The 20,212-nt window shown below is 31.9% G+C and overlaps 9 protein-coding genes and 1 non-coding gene across 10 annotated transcripts; 5 read left to right on the plus strand and 5 right to left on the minus strand.

Annotated features, from left to right (window-relative positions):
• Positions 1 to 1,376: 1,376 nt before the first annotated feature.
• Positions 1,377 to 3,162, plus strand: BX664DRAFT_378212 (kinase-like domain-containing protein; the record flags this gene model as incomplete). Its single annotated transcript, XM_051548815.1, has 4 exons — positions 1,377 to 2,139; positions 2,234 to 2,385; positions 2,482 to 2,636; positions 2,711 to 3,162. Exons 1-4 carry the CDS (start codon positions 1,753 to 1,755, stop codon positions 3,160 to 3,162), a joined length of 1,146 nt encoding a protein of 381 aa, XP_051403631.1. The 5' UTR covers positions 1,377 to 1,752.
• A 595-nt stretch (positions 3,163 to 3,757) lies between these two features.
• Positions 3,758 to 6,328, plus strand: BX664DRAFT_256711 (glycosyl hydrolases family 31-domain-containing protein; the record flags this gene model as incomplete). The annotated part of the gene is made up of 3 exons (XM_051540471.1): positions 3,758 to 4,171; positions 4,260 to 5,384; positions 5,519 to 6,328. The coding sequence occupies 3 exons, from the start codon at positions 3,758 to 3,760 to the stop codon at positions 6,326 to 6,328; spliced, it is 2,349 nt and encodes a 782-aa protein (XP_051403632.1).
• A 236-nt stretch (positions 6,329 to 6,564) lies between these two features.
• On the plus strand, positions 6,565 to 8,225 carry BX664DRAFT_326292 (RNA polymerase Rpc34). The gene is made up of 6 exons (XM_051544196.1): positions 6,565 to 6,708; positions 6,789 to 6,866; positions 6,956 to 7,026; positions 7,083 to 7,260; positions 7,334 to 7,477; positions 7,563 to 8,225. Exons 1-6 carry the CDS (start codon positions 6,598 to 6,600, stop codon positions 7,983 to 7,985), a joined length of 1,005 nt encoding a protein of 334 aa, XP_051403633.1. The 5' UTR covers positions 6,565 to 6,597; the 3' UTR covers positions 7,986 to 8,225.
• On the minus strand, positions 8,217 to 8,640 carry BX664DRAFT_356650 (uncharacterized protein; the record flags this gene model as incomplete). The annotated part of the gene is made up of 2 exons (XM_051547905.1): positions 8,339 to 8,640; positions 8,217 to 8,285 (listed from the first exon to the last, which is right to left on the minus strand). The coding sequence occupies exons 1-2, from the start codon at positions 8,525 to 8,527 to the stop codon at positions 8,217 to 8,219; spliced, it is 258 nt and encodes an 85-aa protein (XP_051403634.1). The 5' UTR covers positions 8,528 to 8,640.
• A 714-nt stretch (positions 8,641 to 9,354) lies between these two features.
• BX664DRAFT_259143 (glutathione S-transferase) lies at positions 9,355 to 10,360 on the plus strand (the record flags this gene model as incomplete). The annotated part of the gene is made up of 5 exons (XM_051540572.1): positions 9,355 to 9,467; positions 9,535 to 9,666; positions 9,733 to 9,884; positions 9,970 to 10,161; positions 10,230 to 10,360. 5 exons carry the CDS (start codon positions 9,355 to 9,357, stop codon positions 10,358 to 10,360), a joined length of 720 nt encoding a protein of 239 aa, XP_051403635.1.
• A 318-nt stretch (positions 10,361 to 10,678) lies between these two features.
• On the minus strand, positions 10,679 to 11,577 carry BX664DRAFT_326295 (uncharacterized protein). The gene is made up of 3 exons (XM_051544197.1): positions 11,518 to 11,577; positions 11,166 to 11,356; positions 10,679 to 11,054 (listed from the first exon to the last, which is right to left on the minus strand). The coding sequence occupies exons 1-3, from the start codon at positions 11,533 to 11,535 to the stop codon at positions 10,892 to 10,894; spliced, it is 372 nt and encodes a 123-aa protein (XP_051403636.1). The 5' UTR covers positions 11,536 to 11,577; the 3' UTR covers positions 10,679 to 10,891.
• Positions 11,578 to 15,848: 4,271 nt separating this feature from the next.
• On the minus strand, positions 15,849 to 15,940 carry BX664DRAFT_t34. The gene has a single exon. It is a non-coding gene; the product is annotated as a tRNA-Gly (tRNA).
• BX664DRAFT_383696 (AAA domain-containing protein) lies at positions 15,853 to 17,090 on the plus strand (the record flags this gene model as incomplete). Its single annotated transcript, XM_051549132.1, has 4 exons — positions 15,853 to 15,894; positions 16,237 to 16,332; positions 16,394 to 16,591; positions 16,660 to 17,090. The coding sequence occupies 4 exons, from the start codon at positions 15,853 to 15,855 to the stop codon at positions 16,957 to 16,959; spliced, it is 636 nt and encodes a 211-aa protein (XP_051403637.1). The 3' UTR covers positions 16,960 to 17,090.
• Positions 17,091 to 17,201: 111 nt separating this feature from the next.
• On the minus strand, positions 17,202 to 18,284 carry BX664DRAFT_326301 (CTLH/CRA C-terminal to lish motif domain-containing protein). The gene is made up of 3 exons (XM_051544199.1): positions 18,162 to 18,284; positions 17,892 to 18,087; positions 17,202 to 17,730 (listed from the first exon to the last, which is right to left on the minus strand). The coding sequence occupies exons 1-3, from the start codon at positions 18,242 to 18,244 to the stop codon at positions 17,254 to 17,256; spliced, it is 756 nt and encodes a 251-aa protein (XP_051403638.1). The 5' UTR covers positions 18,245 to 18,284; the 3' UTR covers positions 17,202 to 17,253.
• A 224-nt stretch (positions 18,285 to 18,508) lies between these two features.
• On the minus strand, positions 18,509 to 20,179 carry BX664DRAFT_356655 (transcriptional regulator of RNA polII, SAGA, subunit-domain-containing protein). Its single transcript, XM_051547906.1, has 5 exons — positions 19,883 to 20,179; positions 19,600 to 19,802; positions 19,409 to 19,511; positions 19,165 to 19,334; positions 18,509 to 19,041 (listed from the first exon to the last, which is right to left on the minus strand). Exons 1-5 carry the CDS (start codon positions 20,109 to 20,111, stop codon positions 18,649 to 18,651), a joined length of 1,098 nt encoding a protein of 365 aa, XP_051403639.1. The 5' UTR covers positions 20,112 to 20,179; the 3' UTR covers positions 18,509 to 18,648.
• Between the last annotated feature and the right edge of the window lie 33 nt (positions 20,180 to 20,212).

The following is a 20,212-nucleotide window of genomic DNA, read 5'->3' on the forward strand; positions in this document are numbered from 1 at the left end:
ACTCATGATGAATATACTCGTTGGATATTGACTGCCTCTCAAAAAAAACTTCAACGGAAAGCAAAAAAGCAACGGGAAGAACTTCAAGCAAAAAATTCTTCGGTCAGCGTATCGGCTTTGGACTCTGTCAACCTACCAGACGAGAATAAAAATCAACTTGTTATGGATACATCAAAAGTAGAGGACGAAAATATATCATTACAACAAAATTTACAAACATTTGATCCTCTCAGCAACAGCAATAATAGCAACAAAATAGAACACAAATCTTCAAGGCGGCGTCATACTAGTTTGGGTTCTTCTATCAGTCATAATGTTAACAATATTCTATCTCCTAAGCCAACTACAGCTCCTACACGACTACCTACACCAAAATCATCCTCTATCCATTTATCTTCTCATTTCTTACAAACAAATACTTCATCCTTACCTACAATCGATAGACCAAGAAGGACAAGACATCTCTCAGCAAATGACGGAACTGTTTCACAACATCATTATCAATCCTCTGCTCATCCTACCTCGAACTCAAGCTGGTTGGATCTTGATACTGACAATTCTACAATTATACCTATACTTCCAAGGAAACAAGATACTAAACGACCTGTTTCCATGGTTTCTTCTTTTACTGGGAAACAATCATCCACTGATGTTTGTACTTCAGATCACGTCAAAGGAAGAGCAAATAGGCAATTAGTGGATTTTGATCCCTTTTTATCACAAGATCCTCTAGATGATAGACTCAAGGTAATCTTACATTTAATTTAAATAGGCGTGATATTTATTTATTTGTACTTGTACTCAAGTTTTTTTTTTTTTTTTCCTTTTTATTTGTTTATTTGTTTATTCATATTTATTTTATAGTGCATCAACAAGGATAGAACAACTTCATTTCATACACTTGCTGGAGGACCAAAAACACCATCAAGACGCAATGCGAATATAGCCACACCAACAACTACACGTATTCCATTACCTATCAGTAGCAACAAAAAGTCTGAATCCATGGACAATACAAGTGGTAGTGGTGAGGACGATGGATCATCATCACAACAACAACAACAACAACGAAGACGACGACAGCAGGTCAGCCCACCTACAGCACCATCTCTCAACAACAAAACAACAGTGACTAGAATATCACCCTCACATGATAGTCGACCTGACAATGAAGTGATCCGACGCCCTTCTTTATTATCAAGTGATCTTTTACAGGAACAGCGAGACAAGGAACGAAAGATATCATGTCAGTTGGATGTCAATTTAGTGTCCGTACAAGGGGAACTTTGTGTACCTGAATGTATATCTCAACCAGATTCATTGGATCCAGAACAACAGCAACAACATGACTCTCATCATCATCATCATCATCAATCGTCATCAACTTCTTCTACTTCACCACCATCACATCCATTGCAACGACGCATATCTTCACTACATGAACGACTTCAGGAACTAGTACAAGATGATTCAACCTGGAACGACACTTTGAGGCAAGAAGATGATGGTACAATTGATAATGGAGTGGAAGAGGAATGGCCAGAAGAAGATGAAAATTTGAACCCGACGACACCAACGCATCAACATATAAAAGATACAACACCAAAACAACAACAAAAACGACGATTACGACGACTTCCGCCATCATCTTATTCATCAAGGACGGTACCATCTGCAACAAGTACGTCGTCATCAATATCACCAGCATCATCATCATTGGCAACATCGACAACAACACTGGAAACCCCTTCCATGCGACCAGCGATGAGCCCACCCACCGCATTCAAATTATATCAACAACATCTTTCACCATTTGAACAACATGAAATTCTAAAGTACTCACAAATTTACTTCGTCGGCCATCATACCAAAAACAAATTCCAGGCGAAAATGAATGAACCAAACAACAATTATGGTTATGACGATGAACGTGGAGATTATCTTATTGTACAAAAGGACCATTTGGCTTATCGATACGAAGTGTTGGAAATCATGGGCAAGGGCTCTTTTGGTCAAGTTGTCAAAGCATTTGATCATAAATTAGGTACAACCGTAGCTGTCAAACTTATTCGAAACAAGAAACGATTTCATGCTCAGGCATTAGTGGAAGTCAAGACTTTGGAAGATTTATTGAAATGGGTAACATTAAATTATAGATTACATATATATGATTGAAAAAGAATAATCAAGTTATATGTAATTTATTTCTTTATTTATTTTCTTTTGGATTTAGGATCCTGATGACAAGCACAACAATGTACGAATGACTGATCACTTTTATTTCCGAAATCATCTTTGTATCGCCTTTGAATGTCTCAGTATCAATCTTTATGATTTCATCAAAAGCAACAACTTTCAGGGATTTAGTATGGGATTGATTCGCCGGTAAGGAAAAAAAAAAAAAAAAGTAAAAGATTTATCTGTGATGATTCTTACTTTTATTTTTATTTTTTTTATTTTTTTAACTAATATGATTACTAGATTTACTATCCAACTATTGAATTCATTGGTGATTCTTTATCAACATCATTTGATCCATTGCGACTTGAAACCTGAAAATATTTTACTCAAACATCCGACAAAAAGTACCATCAAAGTGATTGACTTTGGAAGTTCTTGTTTAGAAAATGAGAAAGGTAAATATCAATATAAGGATTGAAAAAAAAAAAAATTAATACACATATAATATTAATATGTATATATTGTTTAGTATATACCTATATTCAAAGTCGATTTTATCGGGCACCTGAAGTGATATTAGGATTGGACTATGGCATGGCTATTGATATGTGGAGTGTAGGATGTATCCTGGCTGAACTGTATACGGGTTATCCTTTGTTTCCTGGTGAAAATGAACAAGATCAATTGGCGTGTATTATGGAAGTTCAAGGTGTACCTGCTCGTTCTTTGGTAGAAAAAAGTACAAGACGTAAAGTATTTTTTGATTTTTATGGTAACCCACGAATCGTGCCCAATAGCAAAGGCAAGAAACGAAAACCTGGTACAAAATCCTTGGCTCAAATTCTCAAGTGTTCCGATACAAAGTTTGTTGATTTTATAGATCAATGCCTCCAATGGAATCCTGATAGTAGGATCAAACCTGATGAAGCTTTCAAACATGGATGGATTGCTAGACAACAACAACAACAACAACAACAATAGTAGTATTAGTATAGATCATTTCCCTTTCCTTCTTTTTTTTTCGTTTATCTTCATTATAGTACTTTTTACCGTTCGTATCACACTTTATTCTCCTTTGTATAGTTTTTTTTTTTTTATGTTTATGTTATTTAATCCAGTTTTATCTTTTTTCTTTTTATTTGTATAATATTCTAATCCACTTAATACATTTCTTTTTCTTTTTTTTTTTTCTTTTTTGTTATGTTACATCAACAAACTGTATTAAATCTAACTTTTGGCTTCCCGCTGTGTTTAAACTCTTTTTCTGCGCATAAGTCTCAGGTCCTCCTTTTTTTTTTTTAATTCTTTTCTTTCTTCCTTTCCATTCTCTCACACTTTTCTCATGAGACAACTTGTATCTGATGACTATACTTTGAAGGATGCTTCTAGTCATCCTCTCGTATTTATCAATAAGGAAGGCCATAGAATCAATATTTTTATCTTGGACCATCATCTGATTCGTGTTTGCCATACTCTCTCTGAAGACAAAACGCCAATGAATAACAATCACTTTCAAGAAACACCAGCTTTCAAAGTTAACATCATCAACAATGACGGCCATCAAAAAGAAAAAAAGATGGTGCAAGTGACAACTGATGCTATTGAAGCGTCCATTACTTTATCACCATTTGGTATCACCTGGCGACCCCTTGACGAAAAAGACTGGTTTGCTCAAGATTTGGCTTATCGAAGCTATTGTTATGACCCCAAACATGGAACAAGATGGCACTATCAACGTCGGCGAACTACAAGTCAAAATACATTTTATTACGGATTGGGTGAACATACTGGGAGATTAAATCTGGATGGACGAAGATTTCGGTTGGAAAGAATGGATACTATGGGTTATGATGCGGAAACTCAAGATCCTTTGTACAAGTTTTGTCCATTTTATATTGGATTATCCAACATATCCTCCTTATCAGTCTATGGTGTTTATTACAACAACTTTGGTCGAACATTATTGGATATGGGACAAGAACGTGATGCAGTAAGTCTGATTTTAGTGGATAATACATATTATTTTGTACTCATTTTTTTTTATTTTTTTATTTTTATTTTTTTTTTTTTTTGTGTAGATGTGGGGTGATTATACTTATTATCAAGTAGAAAAAGGACCTTTAGATTATTACATGATTTATGGTGGAAAATCAATAGCCAAAGTAGTTCAAACATTCAATAAAATGATGGGTGGTTATTCTCTTATGCCTCGGTCTATGTTTGGTTATTTGGCTTCAGCGATGGGATATGCTGAACAAGATAACGCTCAAGAACTTTTGGAACAATTTGTAGACAAATGTAGACAGCAATACAAGCTTCCTTGTGATGGTATGCATCTTTCTTCTGGTTATACAGTAGATTCGACAGCGAAAACAGAGGGTGATCGTTGGGTATTTACCTGGAACAAGCGTCGTTTTCCCGATCCTGCAAGACTAGCAAAAGTATATCGTGATGCCGGAATGAAGATTTTTGCTAATGTCAAACCATGGTTACTAACGAATCATCCTGATTACAATAAGGTGGCATCTGAACATGGATTTGTCTGGGATGAGGCAAGAAATGGTCCTAGTTTGATATGGCAATGGCGTGGTGGAAGAAATACAAAAGGTCAAGCAAGTTATATTGATTTTTCAAGTGATGCTGGCTATCGATATTGGCAAGATAATTTGACAAGTGCACTTCTACGGTTTGGATTCGATATATGGCTTGACAACAATGAATTCACCATGATGGATGATGAATCACAACAATTCCAATGTCAACGTACATGTGATGGCTTTCCATCGGCATCCATCGATATCCCTTGTAGACCATCTCGTATCAACAATGGATGGAATATCGACTCTCCTGTACAAACGTTATTGATGATTCAAGCATCGTACGAAGCTGTACGTCGACATTTACCTGAAGAACGACCTTGTTTGATTACTCGTTCAACCGTTCCTTTTTCTCAATTATTGGTGGCACAAACATGGAGTGGCGACAATTATACCTCTTGGAAAACATTGGCTTACAATATTTCGATGGGAATCGGTGCTGGATTATGCTCTATGCCTGCAGGATATGGTCACGATGTTGCGGGTTTTAGTGGACCTCCTCCTACTCCTGAACAATTGGTGCGATGGGTACAACAAGGTGTTTTTTGGACTCGATTTTGTATTCATTCTTGGAATTCAGACAAATCAATCACTGAACCTTGGATGGTAAGTTGATGAAAGAAAAAAAAAAAAAAAAAAAAAAAAAGAAAGAAAAAAAAGGAAGAAAGGGATTGGCTTTTTTTCTTATCCATCTTTTATTTACAAATATATATATATATATTTATTCTTTATTCTTATAGTATCCTCAAATCTTTCCTACCATTCGATCATCGTTTGAATGGCGTTACCGGTGGTTACCTCATCTGTATTCCTTATATGTGACTTTGGCATATAGAAACAATGAGCCAGTAGTACGTCCAACATTTTACGATCATCCTCATGACAGAAATACGTATGAACAGGATTTTGAATTTATGGTTGGATCACAATTATTGGTGGCACCTGTTTATGAACAAGACAAATTAGATCGACATGTTTATCTTCCTTCTTTTTATTATCCGTCTGACAACAACGGTGTGAATACAACAGGTGGATGGTATCATTATCAAACAGGTCAATATTATTCCGGTGGACAATGGATTACGGTACCATCCGTCTTGGAAGATGCACTGGCACCATTATTTATCAAAGAAGGATCTTTTATGTGTTATGGGAAATCTATGGCTCATGTTCATGCTTTACCTGATAATGAACGTCGTATTCATATTTATCCTGATGTAATAAATCAAGATGATCGGACTGAACTTCAAACGCCTTATCGATGGACATTTAAACTGGTGGAAGATGATGGACACTCAATAGCACATCAACAACAAGATATATATACAGATATTGAACTCTGGATGGAATGTTATATGGATCGATTACTGGTGGGTATCAATATTCTTTATGATGGTTATTTTCCTGAATACGATACTTTATGGGTAACCTGTCCTTTGGCTTGTGAAACTCGACCGCTTGTCTTTGCTGATGATCCGGATGGTAGCTTCTATACTAGTGGGGATGGAGGTGAGCAGTATCTTAGGATCAAAATGGTCTGGGCCAAGTAATTGATAGTTATCATTCGTCAAATTGTTTTTTTTTTTTTTGTAATATGAATAAAATCAGTCTTTATTATTATTATTATGGTTATTATTACTACTCTATTGTATTACGGTATATGCGGCATCGATTTGTGGGACTGTGTGACTGAACCGTCGTTTGTTGAAAAAAAAAAAAAAAAAAAAAAAAAAAAAAAAAAAAAAGACCTGGGAATAACCGCGCTTTTTTTTTTATTTTATTTCCACTCTTTTCTTTCTTTGATATACCAAAACTCAAAATGGTAGAGCCAATGGACAAAATGCAAGGTGGATCTTCCGATGGTGATATCCCTCTTGGTCTTTCTAAAGATGAATGGGCTTATTACAAGTTTGTAAAAGAGAGTGGCAAGGTAAAAAAAAAAAAAAAAAAAAAAAAAAGTAAGGGAATATGGAATGAATAGATCTAATCATAATAATATATTGATAATAGGGTGTCAAGTTTGATGATCGACCTAAGGATATGGGAGTTCAAGAAGCTTTTGTTGCCATGAACTCTTTATTAAAGAAGGTAATTCTATTTTTCATATTCTAATAGTATAAGCTTTTTTTTTATTAATGGTCTTGTTTCTTCTTATTATTATTGTTATTATTGCTTAGAATACCTTGGAAGTAATACAACTCAATGGGGAAAATATGGTACGAGCCATTGATCTTCAAGATGCTGAAAAGTAGGTATAAAATAGAGGTAGGAAGAAAACAAGATTGTTAACGTATTTTATAATAGAGCAAGTCGATTAAACGATGAACAACGATTGGTTTACAATGCTATTCGAGCTACTGGGAATAATGGATTATGGACCAAGGATTTGAAAAAGAAAACCAATTTACATACTATTATTTTGAATCGTACGTTGAAAGCCTTAGAGCAAAAACAAGAAATCAAATCAGTCAAGCATGTCAAAGTAAGATTAACTTTTAAAGTGGTGATCGAATAATATTAACATTTTTTTTCTTGTTTTACTAATTCAATTTTAGCATCCTACTCGTAAGATATATATGTTATATAATATTACACCATCAAGTGAAGTCACCGGTGGAGCCTGGTATACAGATCAAGAATTGGATATAGATTTTATTGACAGTTTGAAAGCGGCTTGTTTGAAATACATTATGGCAAGAGTAAGTAATATGAGTATTTTTTTTTTTTGTTGTTGTTTCTTTTCTAACGTTTTTTATTCATTTATTTATTTAATTTATTGAATAGAGTTTTCCAAGAAATGAATCGGTACGAGATGCAGTATATGGACCAGATTACGAACATTATCCTACAGCCAATGAAGTACGTCGATTTATCACAGAATCAAGAATTTCATCTATCGATTTATCAGTCAAGGATATTTCTAGTTTATTAGACGTATTGGTATATGATGGCGAAGTAGAAAAACGACTACCATTTATGGTTGGTATGGAAGAATTCAGTGATGATGACGAAGATCCCGCAGCATTGGGTGAAGAAAATGGAATTCAGTGGTTATACAAAGCATCAAGGAAAACAAGATCTCATCTTCCAACTGAAGCTTTGACGGAAACTCCTTGTGGTCGATGCCCGGTCTTTACCTTTTGCAAAGAAGATGGTCCTATCTCCCCCTTCTCTTGTGAATATTTCCAAACCTGGCTGGACTGGTAGTGTTTTAGTTTATTTCCCCCCCTCTCCTCTCACAAACTCGCACATACACACATATCAAAAACAAGCGCATCATTAGAATAGTCGTTATTTTTTTTTCCCATAACATCATTCTTTGTATACATCTTTTTCTTTTATATATTTATTTATTTATATATGATCCTTTCTTTTTTTAGAAAAATGCATCCTCATCTTCATATCTACAATACAACAACTATAAAATAAAAATAAAAACTATCCTGATTTATGATCCATCATTGGGTTTGATTCGGTTGATGATGATGATGATGTCGTATTGTTATCCTAAATAGAATTGATGTCAGATGAAAAATCATGATTTTTTTTTTCTTCTTTACCATTTCAGCATCCATAAAGGTAGGTATGAGGTCTTCTTGAGTATCAGTAATAGCGGGAGTGGCGATCTTTGTAACGTCATGATCACCTTCTTTAAATGTACATCCAAGATGTTGTAAAGCAAACACTCTCTCTTTTCCAACAGGTGCAGGGTAAATAAGTTGAGTGGATGATTTATAAGGTAAATCCATTATTTACTTTTGGAAGGCGGATTATCAGTGAATATAATACTACACTTTAGTGAATAATCAATAACATATAAGAGGATAAATCAAATAATAACAATAGAGAAAAGAAAAACAAGAAAAGAAAAAAAAAAAGAAACCCGATTATTTGTTCGGTATCAGGAGAATCACACTTAACAATGGTCAACTATGCGGAGGGGGGGCATGATACGGAGAGTGAATGCTATTTTGATCCAATGAAAAGCTTTTTCTATGGATTTATTCTTTCCCAGTCCTATTGCATGAATTCCCACACGAATGATGATGATAGTAATATAACTGAAAAAAAAAATGAAAGACTGATTAGATGGATTTACTTGATGAGGAATGATGGGTGCAGTTAAATTCGTACTCGGTTAGAAATTTATAAAAAAAAAAGAAAATCAAGAAGAAATTATCAAACATCATTAACTTAAACATCATATATATATATATAAAAGAGAAAAAAAAAGAATGGATCGCGATACGGTGTCATTTTGTTTTGTTGGCAAGCATTTTTTTTTTGTTTGAATCATCCATTATTCATGATTTTTACTTTCCGCTTCCTCATCATCATTGCGTCGCATAAATTTGATCATTGATGGGTGTGGCGGGCTCCGGGGCTTACAAAAATATGACAAATCGTATACTTTTTTTTTTTCTTTATTATTCATTCACACACTCTTTTAAAAAGAGCCCGCAAAACCCTATAAATATTTTTGACACGAAAAAAAAAAATGACGGCGGCTTTACTTTCTTTTCGTTTTTCTCGTCCTATTCTATCTCGTTCTTATAACACTTTTACTAAACCAAATATGTCTAACAATATCTTGAAATGGGCTTCCAAAGATGGTGAATTCCGTCGTCAAACTTCTACTTTTAGAGACTTTGTATCTACTGATCCCAAAGCTACTTTTGCTGCCGAACCGTAAGTGTTATATATATATATATATATATACAATGACGCTTATATACCTTTTTCTCTTTATATATAGTAACCGATATCATCTTTATGTTTCTTGGGCTTGTCCTTGGGCTCATCGAACTATCATTGTACGTGCTTTGAAAGGTTTGGATAGTGTCATAGGTTTATCTGTAGTTGACTATCTTTTAGGTGACAAAGGATGGTAAGTTAACATAAAAAAAATATCTTCTTATCTAATCACTGACTTGATTTTTTTTTTTTGATATAGGAAATTCTCTTCTGAAAAAGAATGTCCTGGAGCTATTCCTGATACGGTGAATAACAAACAATACATTCGTGAATTGTATTTCCAAGCTAATCCTAATTATGAAGGTCGATTTACAGTGCCTGTTCTTTGGGACAAGAAATTAAATACCATAGGTAAAAAAAAAAAAAATGAAATAGGTTGTATGAATATGTTTGAATGAATAATATTGACTCTTTTTTTTTTATATGTATATAAAAGTGAACAATGAAAGTTCTGAAATCATTCGAATGTTCAACACAGCATTTAATGATTTTATTCCTGAAGATAAGAGGGCTATTAACTTTTATCCTGAGGCTTTACAAAAAGAAATTGATGATTGGAACACTCCTATCTATGATAATGTGAACAATGGTGTCTACAAATCTGGTTTTGCTTCAACTCAACAAGCATGTAAGTGTCATTATTCTTCCTTTCTTTTAGAGTAAAATTGATCTTTTCTTTTTTTTTTTTTATTTTAGATGAAAACAATGTATTTAACGTTTTCGTCTGGTTGGATAAAATTGAAGAACATCTCAAAAATGCGGATTACTTGGCAGGCAATACATTCACTGAAGCAGATATTCGTTTATGGACCACTGTTATCAGGTAATCATTTCATTTTTTTTTTTTTTTTGGTTGATAGCATTCATCTAAATTTCTTACCATCCTATAGATTTGATCCTGTTTACTTTGGTCACTTTAAATGCAACATCAAGGGAATTGAAAAGGATTATCCAAATATCTTGAAATGGGCTCGTCGTATTTATCAAAAACCAGGTGTAGCTGCTACCGTTAATATGGATCACATCAAACGTCATTATTACATGTCTCATTTGCAAATCAATCCTACTGGAGTCGTGCCTATCAGCAATGGTCCCGATTTATCCGCCAAAATCTAGTTTAATCTGGTATTCATTAAGTCAATAAATCATATTTATATTGTTTTGTTTGTTTTATTATTCCCATCAAAAGATAAATATGGATAAAATAAAATAAAATAAAATAAAAAAAGAGGGCAAAATGATAGGAGAAAAAGAAAAGAGGGGAGAATCATCAAGTAGATATGTATATATGTGTTTGTTTGTGTGGTGTATAAAGTGGATAAAAAAACTTAAACGATACAAGTCTACCTATAAACCATCTAAACACCTTCAAGTTGAGATTCCAATTCGTCCATTTCAGCCTTGGCAGCTCTATACTTTTCTTCCAATTCATCATTCTTCTTTTCCAAGGTCTTGAGTTCTTGATCCAACTTGATGGCCTTCTTGCCAAGTTGTTCAGCACGCAAATCAGCTTCACGGAAACTATGAAAAGAAAAAGAAAATCAGTATCATGAGAACCAGTTTAATACCAAAAAAAAAAAAATATTCTCGAGCCAGCTATTTGCCAGTTTTCCTGGTATAGTTTTCACTTACTTTGCACTGGCTTCCTTCAAATCAGCTTCAGCTTGTTCAAGTTGTTCTTCCAAAAGCTTGGCACGTTCTTGTAAAGAGGTGAATTCATCATCCTTGTTAGCATGTTGAGTTTCCAAGGCAGTGGCCTTTTCTTCAAGTTCTTGAGCGCGGTTGTTGGCAGTATCAATTTCAGAGCGAAGTGAGGCCAATTTCTATATATAATAATAAAGTATGACAAGTTCGTAAGTAAAAGAATATTCATCATCAAACACAACTCATCTTTTTTTTTCACACAAACACACTTATACACGCAATCAATTCATTACAAACGTATATGTTTTGTTTTCTCTATTTCTTTGTATAGTTTACTTACTTCCTTAAACTTTTCCATGTTGTATGATGATGAATATATGAAGAGAAAATAAAAAAAAAAAAAAAAAAAAAGGAAAAGAAAAGTAGAAATAAAAAAAAAAGAAGCCCAACCTTTTTGTTGTTATTTTTTTTTTTTTTATTATTGGACCGACTGCTGCTTCCTAACGGTGTTTTAATATATTTTTAACCCATTGACCCCAAGTGATGAAAGAAGGATTAAAAAAAAAAAAAAAAAAAAAGAGGAGAGAGAGGGAGTTAGATCTTAACATGTGCGAGTCGCTTTTCTCCATGATGATAAATAGTAAGAGAGTTCATATCATAATCTATATTGATATACTATCTTCATATACTCTTTTTTTTTTCTCGTTTTTTTTTTTTTTTCTACAAGGATTGTCATCACGCTCACAGGCACCTAAATCAGGCAGTGGACATGATGATGATAATAAATAGAAATAATAATAATAATAATAATGATAATGATGATGATGATGATAAAGACGAGGTTGAGAGACGATGATGCCATCGCAATGAGCTTCTTTTTTATCGTCAATGTCTCCAACAAAAAAAAAAAAAAAAAAAAAAGGATGGGGAGTGATCAGGTTTTTCAACTCCTAGTTAAATCCAATGATCATCACCACCAAGTCCCTATATCAACATTGATGATGACGGTGTAAAGCTATAAATTTAGATAAACACAAATAAAATCATGTTCATATGTTTGATTCATATTATCTTATATACATTGAATAAAAATGAAGAATAATGAAATAGTACTAGTAAAGAAGAAGAAGAAAGAGGAGAAAGACATCAAGGGGAAATAGGGATTAACATATGTTTATCATCTTTTCTATTTCAAACGAGGAGAAACAAAGAATAAAATGAAAAAAAAATCATCACTATGAATATTGATGATACCAAGTAATAAAAGAATCGATGATATGAACTTTATCCTTCTACATAAAATCGTTCATCTTTAAAGTGAACCATCATCGACATGTTCTGTATTACACTGACATTGAAAAAAAATTACCCCTTGACTTTCCGCCAATCATATTTATCCTTTACCTTCTGACTGTTTTTTTTCGCGATCCTCTCACTCATTTTGTATAAATACTCTTTTCATTTATATTTTTATTATTATCAATCATCTTTTTTATTTTTTTTATTTTTTTATAAATATCACTCTCTTTGATAGTTTTCTTTTTATTGTCAATTTTTATTTCTTTATATTCAATAGAAGGTTTTTTTTTTAACCATAATCATATTGGCCACTCTTAAGGAATCTACTATCCAAAGTTTTATTTTTATTTTTGTTATTACCAAGCAATCATCAAGTACTTATATTCAAATTATTTTATTGATCATCATCAAGAGTGATCATTTATTCAAGACATCTATTTCCTTTTCTGGACTACTATTATTTTTTTTTTTATAAAAAGAACTGATGCTCACTACGATAAATCATCATCAATATTATTACCTTAATAATATCATCCAACAAATATATAAATCAATCATCTACCCAATAACAAAAAAAATCCTTAACAGAACAATTTTACTTTCCATCTACTTTCCAAATTTGGAACAAGACTTTATTTTTCTTTACTTTACTTTTTGTTTTATTTTATCTCTTTTCTTATACGTGTGCTTGCGTGATCAAGTACTGGTGCTCACTATTGTAGAAGTAGAACCCAGCTCCTAAAAAATTTTTTCTCTCTCAACTGTTGGATATGGAAATATTGCTGACCAATGAATTTTTTTCAATCCTTTTTCAAACAATTGAATTTCTACCTTGTGTTTGAAAGATGTCAAACATTGAACTTTTGTTCATATGTTCGACAAATGTCAAACACAATGGTTTTTTTTATTTATATATTTTTTTATTTTATTTTTTTTATTTTATTATAAATAGTCATCATATTTTAGTTTTCTTTTTTTTGGAATCGTCAATTTTTTTTATATATTTTATTCAATAAAAAAAAGTTTTTTTAAAAACTAAATCACATTGGCCACTCTTAAGGAATAAATCATCCTAAGTTTTACCTTTATTTTATTATTATCAAGCAAACATCAAGCATTTTATTCAAGTTATTTATTTGATCACCATTATCTGTGATCAAATCATCAAGAAATCTATTACCTTTTTTGGATTACATTTATTTTTTTTTTACTTTTGTTCTTTTTATATAAAAGAACTGGTGCTCACTATACGAACAATCATCATCAATATCATCACCTTGATATTACCATTTTTATTTTTGTGGAATTGGTGTAGATGTGGTTAGTAAAATAAATAAAATAAAAAAGGAGACGAGAACAAGTCTGTGAGATTTCTTTTTTATTTAAAAGATAGATGATTAAAAAAGAGACAAAGTATCTATACAAAAAGTTTTGTTGGTCTTATATATAAGTACGTAGTGAGTGATACGTAATACTGGTATGATTACACCATATTTAAGATTGGTGACCAAATTTTTATTTTCTTTTCTTTTTTATTTTAGTTTGTAATACTGTTATACAGAGAGTATAATTTTACTAGTATTTTATTTTTTTATTGATGTGATGAATCATCATATGTGTAGTGATTCATTATGTTAGTTGCCCTGAAGCGTTTATATATTGATATATATCTTTCTTGATAGTATCAAAAAGATCATGAGCATACTAACTTTCGAAGTCCGTATTTTATTTTTTTATATTTTAGATATGCGTTAATTTTTATTTTCTTTCTATTTCTTTCCTTTCTTTATAACAATTTTAGTTGTAGTATATCAATTAGTAGTCTTTAGTAGTTATATTTTTATTTAATAAAACTTTTTATTTTTATTCCAACTACTTTGTTACACGTCAATATAATTGATTCCATCTTACAATGTATTTTTTTATTTATTCTTTATTTGTGAATGCATTCTTTAGTCTTATTTTACGCATATGGTTACGAAATATGCTGATACGACAACTATTCATCTGTAGTGGCGCCTGAACCCTAATCCTTTTTTTTTTTTTCCTCTTCATCAATTATTATTTTTCTTAAGTTTTGACATATTTCTAAACATCGGTTTTTTTTTTTTTTTCTCGTGTTGGATATTTCTCAAACACTGGAAAAAAATCCAGTGGAAAAAAATCCAGTGTTTGAAAAATATCAAACTTTATTTTTCTTTTTTTATTTTTTAGTATAAATATCCATTTTTTTTTTTTTTTTAGTTTTTTTTCATTGTCAATTTTTATATTTTGTATTCAATAAAAAAGGTTTTTTTAACCAAAATCACATTGGCCACTCTTAAGGAATAAATCATCCTAAGTCTTATTTTTATTTTTTTATCATCAAGCAATCATCAAGCATTTTATTCAAGTTATTTGGTTGATCATCATCATCTGTGATCAAATCATCAAGACATCTATTTCCTTTTTGGTTTACATTTATATTTTTTTTATTTTACTTTTGTTCTTTTTATATGAAAGAACTGGTGCTCACTATAATCATAATTCTCTTTCAATCATCTGAACTACTTTTTCAATTTTGAACCTATAAATCAATATGTTGGCGAAACGAAGACAAAAAATAAGGCCCACTCAATCAGGTCGGCGTCGAGCACAAAAGCGGTGGAAAAAGGTCATTCGATTCAATCCATAAAGGAACACGCAAACTGGAGTTTAAACACCAATACTTTTGAAAAATTTTATTATAAACCTACGACACAAGAATCATCAAGTACAGCCATAACCAATTCAAAAAAAATCACCCAACACACTGTTGAGAAAAAATATATAAAAAAAAAAAAAAAATTTTTTTAACCCTCAATATTTTTTATGCTGTGAATGAATTCCGTTTGAAACAAATTTCTTTTAGGATGAATTATGATTGATTCTTTTCTTATAAATCAATTTAGTATAAATAGCCTCCCTTCTGCCTTTTATTTTTTTTCAATTCATCAATATATTTTATATATTTTTTTTAAATAAAATAAAAACATCTTTTTATCCCTACTTGATTGTATTGTGGATTATCACTTTTGATTGGCTCACTTTGTTCTATATTTAAAGTCAGAACAATTTTACTCTACTTCTACCTTCCAAATTTGGAACAGGACTTTATTTTTCTTTACTTTACTTTTCTTTTTTATTTTATCTCTTTTCCTATACGTGTGCTTGCGTAATCAAGTACTGGTGCTCACTATAAACATTATTAACTTTCAATCATCCTGTTTACTTTTTCAATTTTGAACCCATAAACCAAAAAATCACCCAACACACTCAATAACAAAAAAAATCTTTAACAACACAAAAAATTTACCCAACACAAGGAGCACCAGTTAATAGGAATCATTTTTTTGCCATGGCGGGGAATCGAACCCCGGTCGCACCCTATTTCCTTTCTGTGAGATGATTGGGAAGGGCGAATCTTACCTCTAGACGACCATGGCAAATTTTTTTTATATAAAAAAGCAGGCTTTTTATACACAATAATGTACCAATTCAAAATAGAAATGAAATAAAAGGAAACAGTAAATCTAGTTTTGTTGCATATGACATGATTATGTTTCATTTCGATGATAAAATGAACTTGAAAATAATTTCTTTTGTGATAACAATGCGGTCAATGAAATGTTTATGTCCTGCCTTTTTTTTTTTTTCGTTCTTTTTCTTTTTCTTTCTTTTTTTTCCCTTTTTTCCTTTTTTTTTTTATTTTTTATTTTTTATTTTTTTTTTTTTTTGGTAGATATTCTCAATGACAACACCACGTGTACTTGTACTTGTTGGATTACCAGGATCAGGAAAAAGTACCTTTTCAAATAAACTTATACAATGTCGACCAGTAAGTCGCAAATAAAATAAAAAAGCATTATATGTTATTAATCATTGTTTGTTTGCGGTAGGATTGGAGAAGAGTTAATCAAGATGATATGAAATCAAGGAAAAATTGTGAATTACATACAAGAAAATATTTGAAAGATCAGTACAATGTAGTAGTGGATCGATGTAACTTTGATGTTAGTCAACGGAAAACCTGGATAACTATTGCTCAAGAATTCAATGTACCAGTGGATTGTATTGTGTTTACTGCCAGTCAACAGGTAAATAAAGGAAAAAAAAAAGATAAGACTATAATCAAGTGATTGACTTTGTTTTCATTATAAAATAGGAATGCAGTGATCGAGTTATGCAAAGAAAAGACCATCCAACTGGTGTCTCAGGAAAAGAAGGTATCGCTATATTGAAGAAGTTTATTAAGAATTATCATCCTCCCAACGAAACTATTATTGAAGGCTTTGACAAGTTGTTACTGGTGGAACCTAGTATAGAACAAGAATGTACTGAACAACGAGTGAACACTATTTTGGATCTTTTACAACAATCACCTTCTCTTCCAACACAACATCCGCCTACTGCAAATACTACAACTACTATCAATGCTACTCTTCCCCATTCCTCTGATACTTAGTTTAGCCTTGAATCATACCTTTGTACAGTATTTTTTAGATTTAGTTAGGATGATAATAAAAGTATAGATGACAATAAAATACGGTAGTTGTATTTTTTTTTTTTTTTGTTTATTGAAGAAGACAGAAAAAGTTAAAAAAAAAGAAAGAGAAAATTGCTTATAATACACTAAAAGGCTAGAACGAAATAAAAGGTTGTGAAGAGAGGGGAGATAAAAAAAAAAAAAAAAAAAAAAAAGACTATGTACGAAGTGAAATGGTAACTAAAGATGGAAGAAAGACTTGACTATTTGGGATCACAATGAATTGTTGGTATCGACGGTATCCATTTCATCTTGATCTTGTTTTTGTTGATCCGTTTGTTGTTGTTGTTGAACGACCAATTCTGCTGTGACGAAATCATTGATACGAGGATAAATCATTCTTTCATCCAATTGTTCTTGACTCCAAGCAAGGACCTTTAGAAGATGAGGTAATTTTGGATGAGGATCACGAGATTGACTAGTAAGAATCGCTTCGTTAAGTTCTTGTGCCGTCTTTTGCCTTTGGTGAGGATGAAGTAAATCTTGTACTGGTGATTGTTGCATATCTTGAAAAGCCAATAGAGCCATGGTGCGTTCCAGTTCTTGTAAAAATTCTGGATGTTCCTCTCCACGTGGTGCCATTTCATCTGCTGCAAATGCTAACGCGCCTTCGTCATCACCCTTACGAATCAATTCGATTAATCGTTGTTGTTGTAAATGAAAGTATAGTTTGGGATTAGTGTCTAGAATCTATAGTCAAACAAAAAAAAAAAAAAAAAAGTAAAAGTATTATGAGTTTTCCATGTATGTTCCAGTCCATCTATAACATATATATAAATATATATGTATACACTGATATGCAAGTACATAATAACTTATTCTTTCTCTTTTTTTTTGACACATCAACATACTTCCGGATTCAAGTCGTTCACAAGGTCAATGGCAGTATCGATATCACCCGATTGAACAGCATGACGAATTTCTCTGCGTTCTTGAATTGATTGTAAATCCACACAAGGAGATAATCCACTTTCTCGACTAAACTGTTCAGCAGCTTCCATATACCCTTCAATGACTAAATAATTCATAATAAGTTGATTCAATGTTCTAATGAAGACAATAGTGTGAGAATAAATTAGTATCGGCATATTTTGTTTTTGGTCTAATGAATGTAGTCTTACTGTTTTTCGACAACTACTTTGGCTAATCGTTGTTCCCATTCATCCTTGGTGATAGTTTTCTTTTTCATAGCAATAGATGTCATTGAGGATTATTTTTTTTTTAAAAAAAAAAAAAAAGAAAAGAAAAAGAGAAGAAGGAAAGACAAAAAATAAAAAAAAAAAAAAAAGAGGAAATGTAAGTGCGAAAAAAAAAGGCAAAAAAAAAAAAAAAAGAACTGTCTCCGAACTGATTTATTTTTTTTTTATTTGAAAAGCTGCATATCCTTGCGCCATGTACATATCTACATAATATATATACCCTAAGCATATATGATCAATATTAATCAGTTCACTTCATTAGTATGTTTGTCAACATAGCTTTATTTAGGTTTCATATATACATAATAGAGAGAATGAATAGAATAATAAAAAATAACGAGGAAGATGGGAATGAATCAATGATTTTTCTAATCAAGAGGGAAATACATAAAAGAATATTAGACTAATATCAAATAATAAAGTCATTGCCAGAATCAGAATCAGAATCATCGAGATCTTCATCCGTTTCTTCATCTTCGCTATCAGTAATCAAAGCTGTCATCCTTTCTGCATTCAGTAGATTCTCAACCAACACATAAGGTGTCATACGAAAGGAAAACGCTAAATCTCGGAGGTTCAGTGATGCTTGATGTTGTTTCTGTCCTGCGGTTGATAGTGGATTGGGTGTTGATGATAATGATGATGATGATGTTGGTCCTGGTAATGTTCCATCGTTGTTATCCTTTCTGATATCATCCTTTTCATCATGGTTGGTAAATCGATCTTGTATCATTTTCAACCCTACTGACCTATTGTATCGACATTTGCTAATAGCATTTGATAAAGCAGATTTAATGTAGCTCTAAATAAATAACAATAAGAATTCAAATTATTAATAGGATGAATCATCATTTTTCCTTTTTCTAAAAAAAAATAAAATAAAATAATAATAATAATAATAATAATAAATAAATAAAAAGTTTACCTCCATTGCAAATAACATGCCATATACAGCATCTTCACTAACACCACCCATTAATCCATGATTCATAGCTATGCTTGTCATTCTAGCTTTCAATGTACCAGCTCGAGGCAGTTCTCTCAAGTCACTACATAGAGGTGCCAAAAGTCCACGAGAATAGGCCATGTTGAAGTCTATCACAATATTAAATAAAATAAATAAATAAAGATATTAATACTTTTTATCTTTTTTTAATAAAAGATCTTACTTGACGGTAGTTGATTCAATGTATGTGATGAAGGAATTGGTTTGCTGACACGAGGTGCAAGAAGTTTGTTGACAAAAGGACGCAGTCTATCTTTATCCCCACTCTAAAAATACCAAAAGTATATCAATTAATAAAAAAAAAACTATTTCTTTTTTTTTTATGAACAATAATAATAGTTTTTCATTCGTTACCTTGATCAAAGCTTTTAATCTTTCTCTATCAGCCTTACTGAGAGACATAATGTCGAGTTTCATTTTTTGTTTCTGAGGGTTTTGATCATGACCATCCTTTCCGCGTTTTCGTTTCCAACCTACAGTACGTTGTCTTGAAGGAGGTGGTGTAGCTGATTGAGCATTGTGTATCGTACTGAGAATAAAGGCATTGTGTAAATGAGCTAATAGATCAAATAATAATAAAATAGAGGGTTGTATCGTGTCAGTGTCCTAGTTTTATATTCTTCTTTTATTTTCTTACCATGTTGACGACTAAGATATAAATTGGCATAAAAGTCAAATTCCTGTCGGTTGAGTTTTCCCATAACGAAATCCCTCAAAGCATCCCAATATAAAGGTCCATTGTCCCCTAAACAATCGGCAAGTTGTTGTTTCAGTGCCATCACATCCTTTCTTCCGTTAACAGTTTTCACTGATCCAGGGTCATTCGTTTTTAATGAATTGATAGTTGTTGCCGTCATTGTAACCATAAAGAATTATAAAAAGTAAAAAAAGATTAAAAGTGATTCAAGGGATAGGAGAAAGTTATATGATTAAGAATAAGAAAAAAGAGCGAGAGAAGAAAAAAAAA

Source organism: Halteromyces radiatus (genome assembly GCF_025201355.1).
Source record: "Halteromyces radiatus strain CBS 162.75 chromosome Unknown BX664scaffold_2, whole genome shotgun sequence".
NCBI lineage: Eukaryota > Fungi > Mucoromycota > Mucoromycetes > Mucorales > Cunninghamellaceae > Halteromyces > Halteromyces radiatus.